Below are 18,931 nucleotides of genomic sequence, written 5' to 3'. Positions count from 1 at the left end.
CTCATTGATTTTAAACATGCTATTCATTATTGCTGTTCAGTGATTAGTTTTTGCTAGACTCTATAATTAAGTTCTTCAATAATATATCTATGCAGCTACTAGACTGTGTTAAGTTCTTCAATAATATATCTATGCAGTTATATGCAGATAAAAGATTTGAACTGTCCCTTTGTTCTAGCTGGCATAGGTTGGGGCAGCTGATGATTGCATACTATTACGGCAACTTTGACCATTCACCTGGGAAGATGAAAAATGCAATATACTATGTTTGGTCGTGTGCAGCTGCCAGTCGTCACTGAGGTGCCAGGCACTGCCGAGGTACTGGCGTCAGGGGAAGACGAGCCCCTCGGAGACAGAGCGGACCCCCAACTGCTGAGCACGTCTCCCCTGGCTGTGCTACCCAGTACGAGTGGAACTATGGGCTGCAGCAACCGAGGTGGAACAAGTGGAGGCGGCAGAAGCCGACGCAAGCGGGACAGCAGTTCCGTTGTGCACCAGCTTCTTGCGCTTCATAAAGACGAAGCCGCACAGGCGGTGAAAGCGGAGAAAAGGGCCCACAAATTTAGAAAGAAAATGCTTAGAATTACACAAGAGGGCAATGATATTAACGCCAGCTTGGTTCGGCTGTTAGACAAGTACATGAAATCTAAAGAGGATAAAGAAAATAATGACAGGTAATTCAATAAAACTTTTTGCTGGGCAAGTTGGTTCATTTTACTTGAAGGGATGCTTGTAGCGCGACAAAAAACAAACAAGGGACAGATGTCGAACGGGACAAGTGCTACTCTCAACTAGTATTTTGTGGAAGGTCAATCGCACTCATTTATACAATTTCCCTTTTCCTTCAAGAACACAATCACCAGAACACTCATGCGAATGACACACAAATTTCACACGCATCACATCAGGCTATTTAAAAACCTATGCTCGTTAGAGTACATCTTTACCGAAGGGCTGGTGGCGCACTCCAACCCTTTTTTTTTGATATGGAACGCCTCTATCAGTTCCCGTGTTAGTGCGAGCATGAAAAATGCGTCGAGAATGGGAGTGGAACGAATCCGGTAGTTCACCGCAAGTCTTGCAAATGCTCGTCATTCCTAAAAAAGACAGAGGTCATTGGCGGGAACTGATATAGGCGGGAACTGATATAGGCGTTCCATATCAAAAAGAAAGGGCCGGACTGCATCAGCAGCCCTTCGGTGAAGATGTACTCTGACGAGTATGTTTTTAGATAGCCTGATCTGATGCAGGCGTGTGAAATTTGTGTGCCATTCGCATGAGCGTTCTGGTGATTGTGTTCTTGAAGGAAAAAGGAAACTATGTAAATATGTTCGATCGATCTTTCAATTAAACTAGTTGAGAGTAGCGCTTGTCCCGTTCATCTCTGTGCCTTGTCTGCTTTTTGTCGCGCTACAAGCATCGCCTCAAGAAAAATGAACCAACTTGCCCAGCAAAAAGTTTTATTGAACTTCATTTCTAGTACAGTGGCCCTTCTTTCGTGTTTTCCTCTCCATCGCAAGAGTCTGTGTTAATCACCCACATCACTTGGACGACATGCAAGGCAAGACGCTTGGCGTATTGCATAAGGAAAGGGCTGGTGCCGGTAGAGTTGGCTGCCGCCATAGACGTTGAAGATCTCTACTATTCTATTCCCCACAAAGAACTGTTTACCTCTGTTCTTAAGTGCTTTGAAGAGAAACCTAGTTTGGGGAGCTGCTCCAAAGACCACTCTTCAAAATATTTACCTCCTTCAGAAGAAGGCCTTAAGAATTGTTTTTAACCAACCTTATGACTATCCTTCCGCAGCCCTTTTTCACAATAGTAACGTGCCGAGAATATTTAGTCTCTTTGATATACGTCTGTCCTTGCGCTACAAACAGGAAACTTAGGACAAAATTTCAACAATATCTCAAATCGCTAAGCTTGAGCTCCTTGTACCTACATACCCGCTAAGCCGTCTGCGGCACTACAACCTTAACACGCCACGAACTAACTACGGGATACAGATGCTTAGATATTATCTACCCGCACTACTCAACCGCCTCTTTGATGCAGGCATTGACATTAATAAATGCAGCAATGCTGACCTCTGGGCGTTCTTTCACTAAATAATTCTCTTTTTTTATGGTTTGTGGCTGTTACATATATGGTCGAAATATGCAGGTTCGTTGAAAGCTTAGCGTAACCCGACAGCACGCCAATCATTTTGTCTTCATTCATGTATGTTGAAAATTGTTCTTTTTTATACGTTGTCAATGTGTTCACTGCTGTGAAATTAAGTGCTATAATCTGCATACAGAATGTTTAAATCATGCTTCCAGTGCATGCTTTGAATTTTGTATATCACTTGCTCTTTATGCTATATTGCGCGCTTAGTTTGTGTTTCCACTATTCATTCATGGATTGTAAATTATGCCTTAGGTTTATGTATGCCTTTCTTGTTTGCATGTGACCAATGGTGCCACTGTTGCTGGATGTTGTGGGGTTTGGGAGCTTGTCAAGCTACGGCATTTTTTCCCGGGGCCCACTGCTCTGTAGCAAGAAGTAAATAAACTGAAATGAAACATAAAACCCTTGGTGTTTATTTCTCCTCTCATCTACTGTGGGACAGTCATGCAGACTACCTGCGAAAGCTTTCAGCTGTTACTGGAATATTGTCACGTTGCCGAATGATCCTTCCTCAAACTGCTAAACTCCAAATATATCATGCCTTGTTTCTTCATATATAAATTATTGCATGTTAGTCTGGGGTACAACTAAAACAAAGTTCTACTTCTTCAGAAAAAGTAATCCTTCATGTAGCGAATATACAGCCAATGCACACAACTATGCATACTTTACTGCATGTAACATGATACGAGTTGATTGTATATATAAATTTTGATTACTACAGGTTATGTATTTTTCTACATCAGGTGCTAAAAAGAAGGTCGGACTGCGTCAGCAGCCCTTCGGTGAAGATGTACTCTAACGAGTATAAGCTTTTAGATAGCCTGATCTGATGCAAGCGTGTGAAATTTGTGTGTCATTCGCATGAGTGTTCTGGTGATTGTGTTCTTGAAGGAAAAAAGAAATTGTATAAATGTGTGCCATCGAACTTTCAATAAAACGAGTTTAGTGTAGCACTTGTCCCAATCGTCTTCTGTCACTTGTCTGTTTTTTGTCGCGCTACAAGCATCCCCTCAAGTAAAATGACCAGTAAATGCAGTAAATATCATACATACTCGTATCATCAACTACCTTGACGATCGTAGCATTATCTTCGATCATCAGTGCTGTTCTCGCAAGGGCTACTCATGCGACACCCAACTTGCCGGTTTTATTTACGACATACATGCACTGACTGACGCTGGTTTTCTAGTTGAAGCAATATTTTTCGATTTTTCTTAAGCATTTGATTGCATTCCTCACCAAAGGTTGTTAAACTTTCACAACTGAACATTCACCCATATATTATTGCATAGATAGCATATGTCCTCTCATCTAAAATCGAGTTCACAGCAGTTAACAACTCAAACTCATGTTTTGCTAATGTTACGTCTGGAAGGCAGTTTACTTTTTCTCATCTATATTAATGATTTACCCAGTTACGTGACGTCTATAATCAGGCTATTTGCTTATGATTGTGTGCTTTATCGATGTATAACCTGCAAAGCTGACAACCAATTACTGCAGTCTGATCTAGGAGCGATAAGGACATGGTGTTCTAATTGGTTAATGCCATTAAATCTTTCCAAACCTAAGGTCATGTAATTCACCAACAAGCCACATGTTCCTACCACCTACTCTCTTCATAGCTATAGTGTAGAACTCGCCACAAGTTACAAGTATCTTGGCGTGAACCTTCAGTCCAACTTTTCATGGAATCATCAAATTAATCTCACTCTTGCCTCCGCTGATCGTACTTTCGGACTTCTCAAACATAATTTGAGAGGCCGCAACACAAGTAAAAAAATCTTGCGCATACCACATTATTCAGTCCGAGGCTCTTCATACACGTCTGCCATTTGGGATCCTCATCAGACTTATATCATAAGTAACATCAAAGCCTTGCAAAACCGTGCTGCGTGATTCATCTTTTCTGATTATTCATGTTACACCAGTGTCACCTCATTTAAGTTTACAGCCGAGTAAGAAAATTTCCTGCCTATCACTTTCCGTAACCTTTATCACCATCCTTTCCTTCATGGTGAATTCTTTCAGCCACTGCCTATTACCTTTCCATGTCGTGATCATCCTCACAAAGTTAAACACATTAACTACCAGTCATCCCATTATGCATATTCTTTTTTACCCTGCACAATAACTGATCTTTACCATCACACATTGCCATATGCGGCCTAAGTAAGTTCCAACACCTTAATCACGCATTTTTTAACAACTAAAAAGGTTTTTTTTCTGCGTACTGTCTTCTGCCTTGACTTCTTTTATTTTTCATATGTACTTCAGCGCACTTTTTCCGGCGTTGTCTTTTCCTTGCGGTGCTGTTATCTGTTCCTAAAATTCTGCTGCTATGTGCATTGTTCAGACTCTTCATGTGGATGTCTATTTTTCATTGATATTTGTGAAACCACAGCGGTGGCCAAGTTGTTGAGCATCTGTCTCGTATGCGAGAGGTGCGGGGTTCGATCCCCAGTGCCGCCGGGTACCCACCGGTGATACAATGGGTACCAGCTTTCCCCTGCTCTGGTGCTCGGTTTATTTAGGGTGAAATGCTTGGGAAATGCGTCTTTGACCCCACCTTGAGAAAAAGAAAATTACCTTGTCTCATGGCGCTCTTTGGCCATAGATGCCTTTGCACCATAAAAAAAAGATATTTGTGATTTCACCGGTTTGGATTAGTGCATTATTATAACCTTGAAACAATGCCTTGTACCCACTTCCACTCCCCCCGTGTAATAACCTCGAATGAGGGCCTTTGGGGATATTTTAAATAAATAAACTGAACATTCATTATGAATGCTCATTATTTGTTGGTTTGCATTCATGATACAACAGCATGTGATAAGCAGTAAGTGTTTATTTTAAAATTAACAAAAAGGAAGGTAAAAGATTTTTGCCAGCCCCGGTATCTGTCATCGATACTGAAGCACCTGAGCTGGGGCAGCGGAAATACAGGACAGCAGGCAGTTTGAAGAAATGAAATGAAAGAGGTGAGCGGACAGTAAGAAAGGATAGGGGATGAGGTGATAAATACACTATTTACATAATACATTTGTACAAGTCGCACGCGTGCAGAGTTAATAAAAGAACGGAAAAACACGCGCACAACAGTTTGCACACAACAGCTGCAGCAGGGTGCCCAGATGTTAATCGTCCGAGATTGCACACGCGGAGCGTTCGGTCACTGCACGGCACTACTTGATGCAAAACAGACGGGACGTCAAGCCCCTCTGTTCGAGAAGTGCACAGAGGCTCACCAAGGTTCGCAAACGGGTGTGCGCACTGCCCTGCAGCCATAATACCGATATTTTACAGGCATAACTTCAAAGCAGTAAGCATGCATATGCACTACAAGAGTAGTATGTGAATAAGCAGTGGGTGCAGGTAACCAGTAACATCACTGTTGCTTTCAGAGTATTTAAGAATAGAAAGCACAGTGCAAAACACAGGATATGAAAGATTTGTGACAAATTGTATTTATTTTTTTTTGCAACTACCTTTGTAGCTATGCTCAGGTCATTCAAACAGGTTACTACTTTAGCTCAAGTATTTTACAATCTGGTCAACATCGGAGTTCAGTTTTGTTGCCAGTTTTGTGTAATTTATATGTAAACAATGTAATAAGAACATAGCACACTACTAATACAGCATACACAGCACACCACAGTCATAAGCACAGCGTCACGAACAACCAGCGGAACCGTCCAGGCACAGATCAGAGACCGCGTTTAGTCCAGAGCACGCACGAGCGACCGAGCGTTCGGCGCTCGAGCTTCACAGTGTTCCGCGGTTCTCGTCGTCTTCTTCGTTGAGCGCCAGCGTCTAAAGATTCTAAAGCCCGTGTCCAGTCTTACAATTCCCCCAGGGCGAAAGGGCGCCATCCTGGCAGCCTAGGGCGATGTGACGACGGCGGGGTTGTAGTAAGGTTTGAGGCGGGTCGTGTGGACAATTTCGCGGCCTCGGCGGCGATGATCAGAGGATGGCGTAAGGGGTTCGATGAGGTAATTGACGGGGGATGTCTGCTGAAGAATACGGTAGGGTCCCTGGTACTTGCTAACAAGTTTGGACAAAAGGCCGGGACCTGAGGAGGGTACACAGAGCCAGACCAAAGAGTCAGGAAGGTAAGCGGGAGGAAGTGCAGGGGGATCACAGGTGCTTTTCTGCTGCTGCTGGGCGTGAGAAGTGAAGGACCGGGCAAGCTGTCGGCATTCTTCGGCATAAGTTGCGGCTTCAGAAAGAGTTGTAAATTCGGAAGCATCAGGGCGGTAAGGTAGAATGGTGTCCATTGTGCAAGAAGGCTCACGGCCGTACAGGAGAAAGTACGGAGAGAATCCGGTGGTGGCTTGAGCAGCGGAGTTATAAGCGTATGCGACAAAAGGGAGAACGCGGTCCCAGTTACAATGGTCGGAAGCAACATACATGGCCAGCATGTCGCCGAGGGTGCGATTAAAACGCTCAACCATGCCATTTGTCTGGGGATGGTATGCGGAGCTGGTGCGGTGAACAACGTTGCATTCCTGAAGGAGAGCTTCTACAACTTCTGAGAGGAAGGCCGGACCTCTATCACTGAGCAGCTCTTTGGGCGCACCATGGCGAAGAATGATGCGATGGAGAATGAAGGATGCAATGTCGTGGGCTGTAGCGGATGGTAAAGGCGATGTTTCAGCGTAACGTGTAAGGTGGTCGATGGCAACGATGATCCAGCGGTTCCCGGTTGATGTGCTGGGAAGAGGGCCATAGAGGTCGATGCCAACACGCTCGAAGGGCTGTACTGGGCAAGGCAGCGGCTGTATAGGAGCGGTGGGTCGGCGACGTGGATGTTTCCGTCGCTGGCATGCAGTGCAGGACTGAACGTACTGGCAGACGTAATGGGCCATCCCACGCCAGTAGTACCGCTGTCGTAGATGGATGAAAGTCTTCAAGAATCCGGCATGGGCACACTGGGGATCATCGTAGTAGGAAGAGCAAATGAAGGAGCGCAGATGTGTCGGAATGACGAGAAACCACTTGCGACCATCCGGGAGATAGTTGCGGCGGTAAAGAAGCTCGTCTCGGATGGCGAAATGGTGGGACTCACGACGGAGAGCATGGGAAGGAGTTCGAGACGATTGGCCAGATAGGAGATCAAAAAGGCAAATGATCCACGGGCCTTTGCATTGCTCGGAAGCCATATCAGCGAACTCAAACTTCAAAGAAGGCAGGGCGGATATACAAGGCGCTGCCTCAGATGGTACAGGGGAACGTAAGAGGGCATCATCATCGGCATGTTTGCGGCCGGAACAATAGATAACGCGAATGTCGTGCTCTTGGAGTCGCAGAACCCATCGCGCCAGTCGACCAGAGGGATCTTTCAAAGAGGACAGCCAGCAGAGGGCGTGGTGATCGGTGACAACGTCAAAAGGGCGCCCGTACAGATAGGGGCGAATTTTGACAATCGCCTAAAGGATGGCTAAACACTCCTTCTCGGTGACAGAATAGTTGGCTACAGCTTTTGTGAGTGTCCAGTTAGCGTAAGCGACAACGTATTCGTCAAAGCCTTGCTTGCGTTGCGCGAGTACTGCACCGAGGCCGACGCTGCTGGCATCGGTGTGGAGTTCCGTCGGAGAACGAGGGTCGAAGTGACGCAAAATTGGTGGAGTGGTGAGGAGGCGACGGAGTGTCGTAAACGCTTCATCACAGGCTGGCGACCAGGCCGAAAGGTCGTGGCTGGAAAGGAGCTTGTTCAGGGGGTCGACGATAGTGGCAAAATTGCGGACAAAGCGGCGGAAGTAGGAGCAGAGGCCGACGAAGCTGCGGAGGTCTTTTACAGAAGTGGCTTTCGAAATTCAGCCACAGCTCGCAACTTGGCCGGGTCTGGGAGAACGCCATCTTTCGACACGACATGACAGAGAATGGTGAGCTGCCGAGCTCCGAAGCGGCACTTTTTCAAATTAGGTTCGAGGCCAGCGTCGGCCAGGCAGCGAAGAACAGCCTCGAGGCGCTGGAGGCGAGACAGAAAGTCCGAGGAAAAGATTACAACGTTGTCTAGATAACAAAGGCATGTGTGCCATTTGAGCCCTTGGAGTATGTTGTCCATCATGCACTCGAATGTGGCGGGTGCATTGCAGAGGCCGAAGGGCATGACATTAAATTCATAGAGCCCCTCGGGTGTGACGAATGCAGTTTTTGGGCGATCGGCCTCTGTCTTTTTTCTTAACCACTGGCGATGCCCACGGGCTGTGAGACGGTTGTATCACGTGACTCTGGAGCATGTCGGTCACCTGGGCGTCAATGATGTTGCGCTCAGAGGCTGACACGCGGTACGGACGTTGGCGCAAAGGGGCATGCGTTCCAGTGTCAATACAGTGGGTAACGGAGGTGGTGTGGCCCAAGGAAGGTTGCCGGTAGTCAAACGAAGCTTTAAAACGCTGCAGAACGGCTACAAGCTGGTCTCGTTGAGTAGACGTCAGGGCGGCGTCGACGGAATGGTGAAAAATATCGACACACGACTGATTCGTGATGGGAACAGGCGTAATGGCGCTGACGTGAAGGCCGGCCGTGCTAACGACGAGGGGGTATGCAGAGGCGGGATCGAGAACAGCAACGTTACCAAGCGATTGGCCACGGAGTAAAGTGGTAGGGCAGGAGAACGGGTTGGCCACATAAATAGCGCTGGAGCCACGAACAATTGTCAACACAGCATTAGGCAGCAAAACAGACTTTTGGTCAGCGCATCGTAAATAGGGGGTATAAGTCACAGTTGCATCTGAGAGCACCGCACAAGAAAGAGGCACCAGCACTGAAGAGAAAGGTGGAACGTCTGTGTCCTCTGAGACGACCACAGTAGCGGCTGCAGCACCGGTTACGTCCAAGGGGGCGTCACTGTAGGGCGACAAGTCAAGCTGAGCACGGGCGCAGTCAATAACAGGGTGATGTGAGGAGAGGAAGTCCCAACCAAGGATAACGTCATGAGAGGAGCGGGCGAGGACAATGAACTCGATTGTGTAGGGAACGTTGCCGATGAGCAGGCGGGCGGTGCAGGCGGCTAACGGTCGAATGTCCTGAGCGCTGGCCATCCGGAGAGAAACGGGAGGAAGGGGCATCGTCACTTTTTTTAGTCTGCGACAGAGGGTGTGACTGAGAACCGAAACGGCTGCGCCAGTGTCAACAAGTGCTTCGACGGCGACTCCTTCAACGAAAACGGTAATAATATTGGCAGGCGCAGAAACAGGTCTTGAGTTAGCCGCTGGTGACGCAGTTCTTGCCTCCGGAACTGCGGTGGTTAGTTTTCCGCGTGGACGGTGGGTTGGCGACGGAGCATTGGGGAACGGAAACGACGGCCAGGAGACGGCGAGCGGTGGGAGCGGGGATGGTAACGAGGAGAAGAAGAATCCGGAGGCGGCAAGTGTCACGCAGGCGAGGACGACGGTGCAAGGTCGTACGTCGGCTCACGCCTATAATCGTAGGGACGGTGGTCACGACTGCGACACAAACGAGCCACATGACCAGCGAAGCCACAGGCGTAGCAAATAGTGCGGTTGTCTTGTGTGCACCACGGGTTGAGTGGCTGCAGCTGTGATCGGGGGCGGGCAACCGGACGGTAAGGTGGGGTTGCAGGTCGCTGGGGTTCTAACTGCCGGGTAGGTGGCCTGTAGACGGGCAGCAGGTGAGGGCCGCGACCGTAGGTGGTAGGCAATGCGCGGGTGCGAAGCTCCAGGGCGAGGGATCGTTGGCACCTCCACCACTTGTAATAAGAACACAGCACACTACTAATGCAGCACACACAGCACACCACAGCACAGCACAGTAATAAGAGCACAGCACAGTAATAAGCACAGCGTCACGAACAACCAGCGGAACCATCCAGGCACAGATCAGAGACCGCGTTCAGTCCAGAGAACGCACGAGCTTCGGAGTGTTTGGCGCTTCTCGTCGTCTTATTCGTTGAGCGCCAGCGTCTGAAGATTCTAAAGCCCGTGTCCAGTCTTACAACAATGTCTTGTGATATCACTCATTTTAGGTTATTTGAATATGCATACATTACCATTCACATCTGTTGTCACTTTTTTCTTAACTTTGCTATGGTCTGTTCAGAAGTGGACGCTCTTCTTTTATAAACTGGTAATGAAACAACCAAATCTCTGCTGATCAGCAAAAAACTAAGCGTCTGTTTTTGTAGCTCTCGCGAAAAGCTAAAGATTGTGCCACCTTATGCCAGATTTGCCAGATTTATGCAAAATGCTTCAGTTGCCTGCAAGGTGGTTCGCCAGGGCATTCCTTATTGCTACTCCTGACGGCTCTAATCGGCTACTCGTATATACTGGTTGGGGACGCCTTTCGTTTGCACTTTGCACCGCACTCAGCCATCCTGCATCACACCCATCACTGAATTGCTCGCAGACATTGTGTAGCACACAAGCAGCTCGGACCACAATGTTCACATTGTGAATACTGCACTCGAGGCCCTTCAACAGCATTCTGAAGCGTGCCTTAACACGTCCAAACGCATTTTCTACGACACGTCTGGCACTTGACAGATGGTAGTTGAAGGTCTGTGCGGGCGACCCAGCAGTTCCAGGAAAGGAGTAGGGCTTCATTACATTCCTCTGCAGGGCGAACGCTTGGTCAGCAAGAAGCACTGGGCCAACTTGCACCCCTTGAATTGTCCTTGTTTCTAATTGAAACAGGTCACTGTCTAAAATACGCGGAAGTCGTGAGATTTGAAACACTGCAGAGTCATTATTTCTGCCAGGACTCCCACTGTTGGTGTACAAAAACTTGTACCTGCGGTCAACCACAGCGAGGAGGATGATGCTGTACCATTCTTTATAGTTAAAATAATCTCCCGCCTCTTCCATTGGAGGACACACCTCGATGTGGCAGCCATCCAGGGCACCAACACCTTGAGGAAAGCCACAAACTGCAGCGAACTGGCGCATGTGCTCCTGCAATTCATGCAACTTCGGGAAACACACAAGTTGAGCTTCCAAGTTGTTCACAATTACGGCGCAGAACTCGCGAATAATCATGTTCACAGAGGCAGGGCTCACGCCAAAAAGGTTCGCTACAGTCCGCTCTTCAGCTGACGTTGCGAGGCGGTAAAGGCCAATCGCCACGCGTTTTTCCAGAGCGATTGCCTTTCGCATGCTGGTGTCTTGCCGACGCATGTTCTCGCAAACGCCCACAATATAGTGAAATGTGGGGCGGTTCATTCTGAAATTATCGCGGAAGCCGCTGTCCGGAAGATGGGGCAGCGTCGTCTCGTACCACGAGTTTGGGCGTGGATACATCCATAACGCTCGCTGCCGCGTGCATTGAAGAACCGCCGCCAACAAAAGGCGTTTCGATCGCCTGCGATGACGCCTACTTTTCGCTTCCAGCATGTCGATTTCGGCGCTCAGAGCAAGCCGCTGCATGCGGAGACGTTGAAGTGCTGCCTGATGCGCCGCAAACACAGCCCAAAACTCAACGTCGGCGTCGTCCCCACCGTCCGCCACAGGCCCGCGTGAAGCCATCGCAGCCTGAATGCTGAATGTCGACACACTCACAATACACGATATTGCACACACAGAACGTAAGCAGGCAATTAGACGCCGCACGTGACTGCACTGATCACGTACACGAGGTGCGCTTGCAATCAAAAGAGGCACAATGCTCCCACGACAGCTCCCAGCACAGTAGTGGCTACAAGTGGCTATTATGCCGGCTAAAAAGTCAGCTAAAACCATCGTTTGTAGACTTCTTTTTGCTTTTCGTTAATGTCCGCCACATGCGTAACCAAAGCTCTGCCCCGCAGGGGGTAGTGCGATAAACAACCTTTTTTTTCTTTCATTTATCCTTTTTAAACTAACCGTATTGAATAATACACTGGTATAGGTGCAGTCAAAAATTCGCAATGGAGGTGATCACATGGTGGTTTCCGTCACACTAACCGACATGCCTAAACCGCGTGTAAGCGCGGACAACTACGGTTTGCGCTAACCATAGTTAAGTCCTATAACCACAGTTAAGCTCAACCATGGTTAAGGCTGCCCGTGTAAAGAGGGTATTACCGTTAGCGTTACCGCAGTACCGGAGCACGCCCACTGCCAGTGAGCATGCGCTGATTGGTCACGATGCGGGAGGCGGGCGTGCGTGCAGGTGCCGGGTACGTGGCGCCAGATCGCAGAGGCGATCTGCGCATGCGCATTGTCGGTGGGCGGGCTGGCGGTACTCCGGTAGCGCTAAAGGCAATACGGTACAGGGTATGGTAAAGGTGTCAAGTGCGGATTACTCCTGTCTGTCGCTCGCGCGCCCTCAACTTCGGCCTCTCTCCCCTCGCGTCATTCGCCCTAAGCCTACGCGGACAGCAGGCGTGTACGCGCAGCGCTCTCTAGAATTCGGATCTGCGCCGCTCGCCGCATCGCGCGCACGAGAATCTTTAGTAACGAAGCATTAGGAAGAGTGAGAATGCATAAAAATATAGCGGAGGTAGGCAGTGTTAGCGCACCTACCTCGCATTCGATTAACAACGCAATCTGTTACCTTTAATAATGTTCACTAATTGTTTTGTTTTACTTTAATGTTAACTTCGCTTAATGTTCTTGTTGATTTTCTGTGAAACGAACACGTTGCTTTCAAACTGTCTCCCCTGCGATAATTCCTTTGAGGCGACGCAGGTATTCTGTAAATAAATAAATAAATAAATAAATAAATCGGCTGTAATGTTTTTTTAAATCACGCTTTCCAGACTCGGGGCTGACGACCAACACGCGAATCACGGTCAAGGTTGTTCACAGATGTGGAAAAGAAAGGGACACAACACCGCCAATGACGTTATCGCGGAAAGTCGTGTAAGTTCTAGCCGCCTTGACAAACTACAGCAGTTGCGACCGCAGCTGTTGCGCCAAGGCTTCACGCGCCGCTTCTGCCTCAAGAGAGCTGCACAAAAGATGCTCGGATACGAAGATGTCCTACCATCGAAGCCGCTTTTCAGGTCGGAAGCGGCGCTGGCGCTAAGGTAGGTATTCAAGGTGCATATCAAGAACCGTACGCGCAAAGTGCCAAGTGAACCTCAAGAATTAAGTTCTGCATTAAAATAAATGAATGCGCAACGCACACTTCTTAAAATTACCATCTGCTGACGATATCGGTGAGGTTACAGGCCACCTCCTGCCAGACACCGGTGACTGGCTGCGGAGTGCAGGTATCGCTAGACACACGCAGGTGTCTCAAGCGGCAGACGCAGCATAGGAGTGCACAGAGCGATACTTGGAGCGAGATCTTTGGATGTCGTGTGGTTCGGAAAAATGAAAGCCTTTAACGTGAGCTGTAGTGGATGGTGAGAAGAATTCACATTGTCAGCTCACTGAGATTGCCGGATCTACTCACAAGGCAGTGATGAGCATGATGATGAGTGGCACACTGATAAGGAGCTGTATGTGGATCCAGTTGGTGACCAGGTATGCAATTCCTGGCAGGATCATTAGGCCCAGAACCCAGCCGGTCTCCTGAACCATGGACACCATGGCGCGCTTGCCCGGCGCCACGCACTCGATTGCTGTAGCAAGAAAACATTGTAAGCATGAAGCATCAACAAAAAAAAGGGTGAGTTCTCGTTGCAGGGGAGCTCAGCTCCCAGCATGTGGCATGCATTTGATGATTAAGCTCCACGAGCTGATGGCTCTTAGGTTTTGGTATATCTAAGAGCCAGCACCAGAAGCTGCTGGGCTGCTTGTGAATCTCTAGCTCGAGCCCATGGGAGTACGTGAATAAGAAAGCGAAGGACTCGGCATGACAGACCACTCCATAGCTAAACGTAGCTTTCCTGGGCATCGCCAACTGGCGTCATCTGTCGACCGCCAGTAGCGAACACCGCGTGACTTATGGAGGTGCGCGATGATGTTGGTACTGAAAGCCTACGCTTCCTGAGTTCGACCGACTAGATATGATTGCCATAGGAAATCAATGGGGCGTGTCAAGAAGTCAAAATTCTCGCTGTAATTTTTGATGATCAGCGCCTTGCAGCCACGCAAACTATTGGGTTTGTATAAATTTTATGGGGTCGGTTGACATCTAATGAAATACTTTTATCTATTTATTCAGTGGCATGCTGACAGTACGCTATTGCAATGACAAGGCTTAAAGTGGTGCCATGATCACCCCGCCGTATTTTGGCGTCCGCCATAAAGTGATTGTCACACAAAGTGCCCCTCGGACAGCATTTATCGTGGCGTAGCTTCCGACACAGCGAGTGGCGACGCGTGTCTCATTCTCCGGCGCACTTATGACTTTAAAAGGTTGTCAGTCTCCTGCCATTCTAAAATCATTCCTCTTCTGTTCAGCTGCATGCTTATGTCACCACAGCGAAAAAATCCGCTGCTGCCTTTTTCAGTCTAGAAACAACCTGGCAAATGTGAAGCATACAAAGAGCCCGTGGTGTAAGAACGGCGTCGTATGCTCATTAGGCAGTGGTTTCTGTGGAATCGAACGCTGCGACCAAGACCAATAATCCCTCCACAAAAGGAGGTGGCTCATGACCATATATATAACACGCTAGACAGGTCTCGTTCGCATGACAATGGACGTTCAAATGCCAAAAGACATTTAGTATTCGCTGCAGCACCCACTTTGAAGGCAAGTTATAGTTTTGACGGGATTCTGATCACAGAAGGGAGTACTAAGCCGTTGGCAATCAGTCCATATTTCACTTCCAAAAAGTAGCGCGCGGCCAGCACTGCCACAGGCGCGCAGCCTTACCGAGTGTGTAAGCAATGTTGGTGAGTCCTCCGTGACCCATCGAGGCGAGGAACCGAAATGCGTTGAAAAATGGGAAAGAGCCAGAGAACGCCGTAGCCACTCCCGACCCCAAAGAGAGAAGTGTCGTAGCGATGATGGCTGGCCGTCGGCCGCACCTGCAAATTCCAAGAGCGGCACAGCGTTTGCATGGTACTACACGTGTGTGGCTGTGGCGCTACATCAGCTGCAAAAGATCTGGTGTTCATTCATGATAGCGCTTGAGAACCATGCAGCGAACGTTAGGGTACACACACGGCACTGAACTTACAAATGAATTTTATTCAGACGGTTTTACTGTGTTTGACTGTGTGCAAGCACGCAGGCCTCGTGTATGTATAAAGTGACTTGCTTAGTTATATTAAAATTCAGTTGTAAATTCAGCGCCGTGTGTGTGCGTTTACCCTCTCTTTCTCTGTCCTAGTTCTGAAGCGCGGTTTGAAAAATTTTGAACATCAGCTGCGGCCGGCTCGTGAACACGAGGAAGCAGAAACGCGACCTTGGTCCCATGATCAACGCCATCAACATCATTCAGCTAGGCCCACTCGCGTGCGTACCTTACACCGCCCCGTGCAAATTGAATAATGTCTCTGCCACTCCAGGATACGTTTATGCTGCGCCACCATGTTGCCCAAAAGTGTCACTGCGTTCTGCCCAGTATTATTTTCTCCTCTTTATTTCCTCTTACACATCACCGATTCGAGCTCGTTTTCTCAGGCGCACCTCCCTCATTGTTGCTCTTTACAGTACCCTGATTTTTTCTCTCAATCTGGCTATAACGTTCATCTGAGGTCCAGTGGCCTTTCTGTACTGCCACCCCGGACGTCTCCGTGCATTCTAACTAAAATCTACACGAGGTGCTGATTCACGTCCTTCTAGTTTAGACCATGGTCAGTGACCAGTGAACTTCATCAACGTGGTGTAAAGGAGTTGCCAGTGGCTTGGCTACGGAGTATACGCAGGCTGTCACGATTTCCGAAAACTACAGGCGTGAACAGTCATCAACCGTAGTTACGAGTGATCAGGTTCAGCATGTCGGCCCCTAAACACCACCGACAAGATAACTTGTTGGGCGAGTTGATTTCTGTCTCGTATAGCTGGAGCGCCATTGAAGAGACGAAATAGGAGGACACAATGCAGCGCCTACTGGCAATTAAAATCTTTATTGTCTGACCAGTCGGTATAAATATCCCCTTGAAGGCCATAACTTCAAGAAGATTGCCCTGATTTATCTGGTCAAGCTAAATGCGACTTTGCGAAATGCGACACGGTGCACTACCACCTGTGCCCTTGCTTAGCTTTGTTCATTCTTTATTGGTTTTTATAACCTTGGGATTTCGAGTTGCACCCAAATGTTCTTGCTTTCGTTCCTCGGCTTTCCTCATACGATAAACCACAGCTGCTTGTTGCGATTCGAGTCACCGTTCCTTCTTCCGGGTATCTCTGAAGCCACCTGTACATGCCCACCCACTGCACGTTCCCCGGCGACTTCATCATACTCCTCCTCCTTCTCGATGTTCATCTGTTTCCGCATCTCGTTTAGAAAGGTTATACTGTCTTCGCCGCTCTTAAGCCGTTTCGCTATGCGCACTGGATCGGTTAATTAACTTACGCTGGCGCTGTCTTCTTTTGCGTGGAAGTTCAGGTCGCCGTGCACGTCGTTCGGCTTCGAAATCTATCTAAGGAGCGGCTTCATCAATGATAAGCCGTTTACTGTTGTTGTTGTTGATATCCTCATACTATGGCCTATGCCCACATAGGGGGATTGGCCAAGAATTGAGGGGCACAGAGAGTTTTTCAGGAAAATATTTCCTGGATGAAAATAAGATGAATGGTATGGAAGGAAGAAGTAAACAAAAAGGAACAACGAAACGAAACGGGAAATGCATAACACACGCAGGAGATCAAGACTGATGTTTATAAGCCGAGTAGTTACATGATAATGATAATTGTAAGAATAATAATAATAGTGAAAATTTTTTTAAAAACTTAACAAGGGAGCCGACTTGATTCCATTAAAAAATTTTGGACGGCGGTAAAAACAGACTTGTGGCTGTACCCAAGTATGGTGGCTCCAAACGACAATATGACTGGGCTGCTCAAAGAAAGGCCAAGATGTAGTGGTTTTCTAAAAGCCATCTTCTCATTATTGTGTATCGGCAACAAAACAACAAAAAATGGTCTATGGTTTCGTGCTCACCGCAGAATACACAGATGGGATTAAACGCCAACCCAGACCTGTGCAAATAAAAATTTTAGGGTGGGATCCGGCAGCGGAGCCTTGATAGAGATTCCTCAACCTGCCGTGAATGGCATGATTGCCTGCTCCACGAATTCCTCCGGTGCCGGTAATCATCAGATCTTAAAAGAGATCCAGTTGTCGTTCTTAAAAAAATCCGGCTTCGAAACCTCGCTGCTGTAATGTACGCTGTAGCCGGAACGATAGGTAGCACGGGGCCATTGAGGGACGCCTTTGCCAGGCAGACCGCAACTTCATTGGCTGTCACACCGCTATGACCTGGCACCCATATCATGTGAACAAGGCTTAAATGTGGACGGAGTAATGAATGGAAGGTGTTTAGGATTGGCAAATCTACAGCCGAAGCAAGGGACGAACACAAAGAAATAGAGTCTATAATGACAGCTACTGAAGAGAAAGCTGGCTCTAGTTTCCGAAGAGCAAGCCCCACCGCCAGAAACTCTGCTTAGAAAATTGGGGTGTAGTCGGGAAGCCGCACAGAAAAAGACCAATCTAGAAGCGGGCAATATATTCCCGCCCCTGCCTTTTCATCACATTGGGAGGCGTCAGTAGCTATCGTGAAGCTAATAGGCAGACTTTGTAAATGGTCTTCTAATATTCCATTTAAAATGCGGGGTGCTAAATGCTTAGCGTTTTTCGGGAAAATGTCATCACAAACAATTTCTACAGAGTACCCACTGGTTTTTGTCGGAAGGATGTTATACAAAAGAACATTTAAAGGTTCAAGCAAATTTTGTACCTAACTACCTGCGGGGTATGAAATCTAGGCCAGTGGACTCCAAAAAGGAAGTCGGTTGGCAACAAAAAACAGACAAGGAGCGGTGTAAATCTGATTCATATATCCTTAGGTACGTCTGAACAGTTAGCCATTGAATTCTAGATGATAAAGGAGGAACGGGCTTCAAGATAAAGCACGTTATTGGCCACAAATTTGGGGAGGCCAAGACGCAACCGAAACCCTTCCCGCTCCAAAGGGACGAGAGGGCGAATTTTGTAAGCAGCCGTACCAGAAAACAGCACAGATCCAAACCTGGCCGGACGTACAAAACATAAATCAGCAGAAGTGCATCTCTCCGCATTCCAGACCGGGGATTACTTAATCTACGCAACATGCCCACAGCATGAGCCCCTTTCGCTGCGACATGGTAAATGTGAGAGCCCCAGGTGAGGCTGTCATCGTAGATGACACCAAGATATTTTACTGACTTGACTTGAGGAATATTTTGTCACTGGTAACTGAGAGACAGATGAACAGGATCTTTCATTTGAAAAACAAGTACAGCGCACTTGTTTATATTTAAGGTGAGACGTAACTCACACAACCAACTTTCAAGCAAATTCAGGTACGATTGCAGGCGCACTTAGAGAGATTGAATGGCAGCTGCAGCAATGAAAAATGCAATGTCGTCGACATAGACGTACGTGCGAATGTTTTGATGGCTGGGAATAGAACTAATTAGAATATTAAAGAGCAGAGGCCACAAGATTGCCCCTTGCGGAACATCTCTGGATTGTTTATATCTTCCAGAATTCACACCATTTTGTATACGAAAAAACTGTCTGATTTCAAGAAACGCAGATATCCACGCAAGTTAAGTAATTCGGAAACTGCACAGTATGTAATCTTTGCAATAATGTGTAGTGTTCTACGCTGTCATAAGCTTTGGCTACGTCTAATGTCTCCAACGCAGCATGCATTTTTTCGGGCCGCGCAAGACGAATGCCACTCTCAAGATCGGTATGAGCATTCCATAT

The 18,931-nt window shown here is 47.8% G+C and overlaps 1 protein-coding gene across 4 annotated transcripts in view; it reads right to left on the bottom strand.

Moving 5' to 3' along the window:
• LOC144116035 (solute carrier family 22 member 4-like) overlaps window positions 1–18,931 on the bottom strand; it is a 211,713-nt gene that overhangs the window by 64,057 nt on the left and 128,725 nt on the right. For all 4 annotated transcript variants that reach the window (XM_077650698.1, XM_077650701.1, XM_077650699.1 and 1 more), the window contains 2 exons: window positions 14,881–15,035; window positions 13,513–13,681 (listed from right to left, as the gene is read on the bottom strand). In XM_077650698.1, coding sequence (XP_077506824.1) covers window positions 13,513–13,681; window positions 14,881–15,035 — 324 coding nt within the window. The remainder of the gene's footprint in view (window positions 1–13,512; window positions 13,682–14,880; window positions 15,036–18,931) is intronic.

Source organism: Amblyomma americanum, chromosome 1, assembly GCF_052857255.1.
Source record: "Amblyomma americanum isolate KBUSLIRL-KWMA chromosome 1, ASM5285725v1, whole genome shotgun sequence".
Taxonomy (NCBI): Eukaryota; Metazoa; Arthropoda; class Arachnida; order Ixodida; family Ixodidae; genus Amblyomma; species Amblyomma americanum.
Note: the sequence above shows the minus strand (reverse complement) of the source record. Positions and strands in the feature narration are given on the sequence as shown.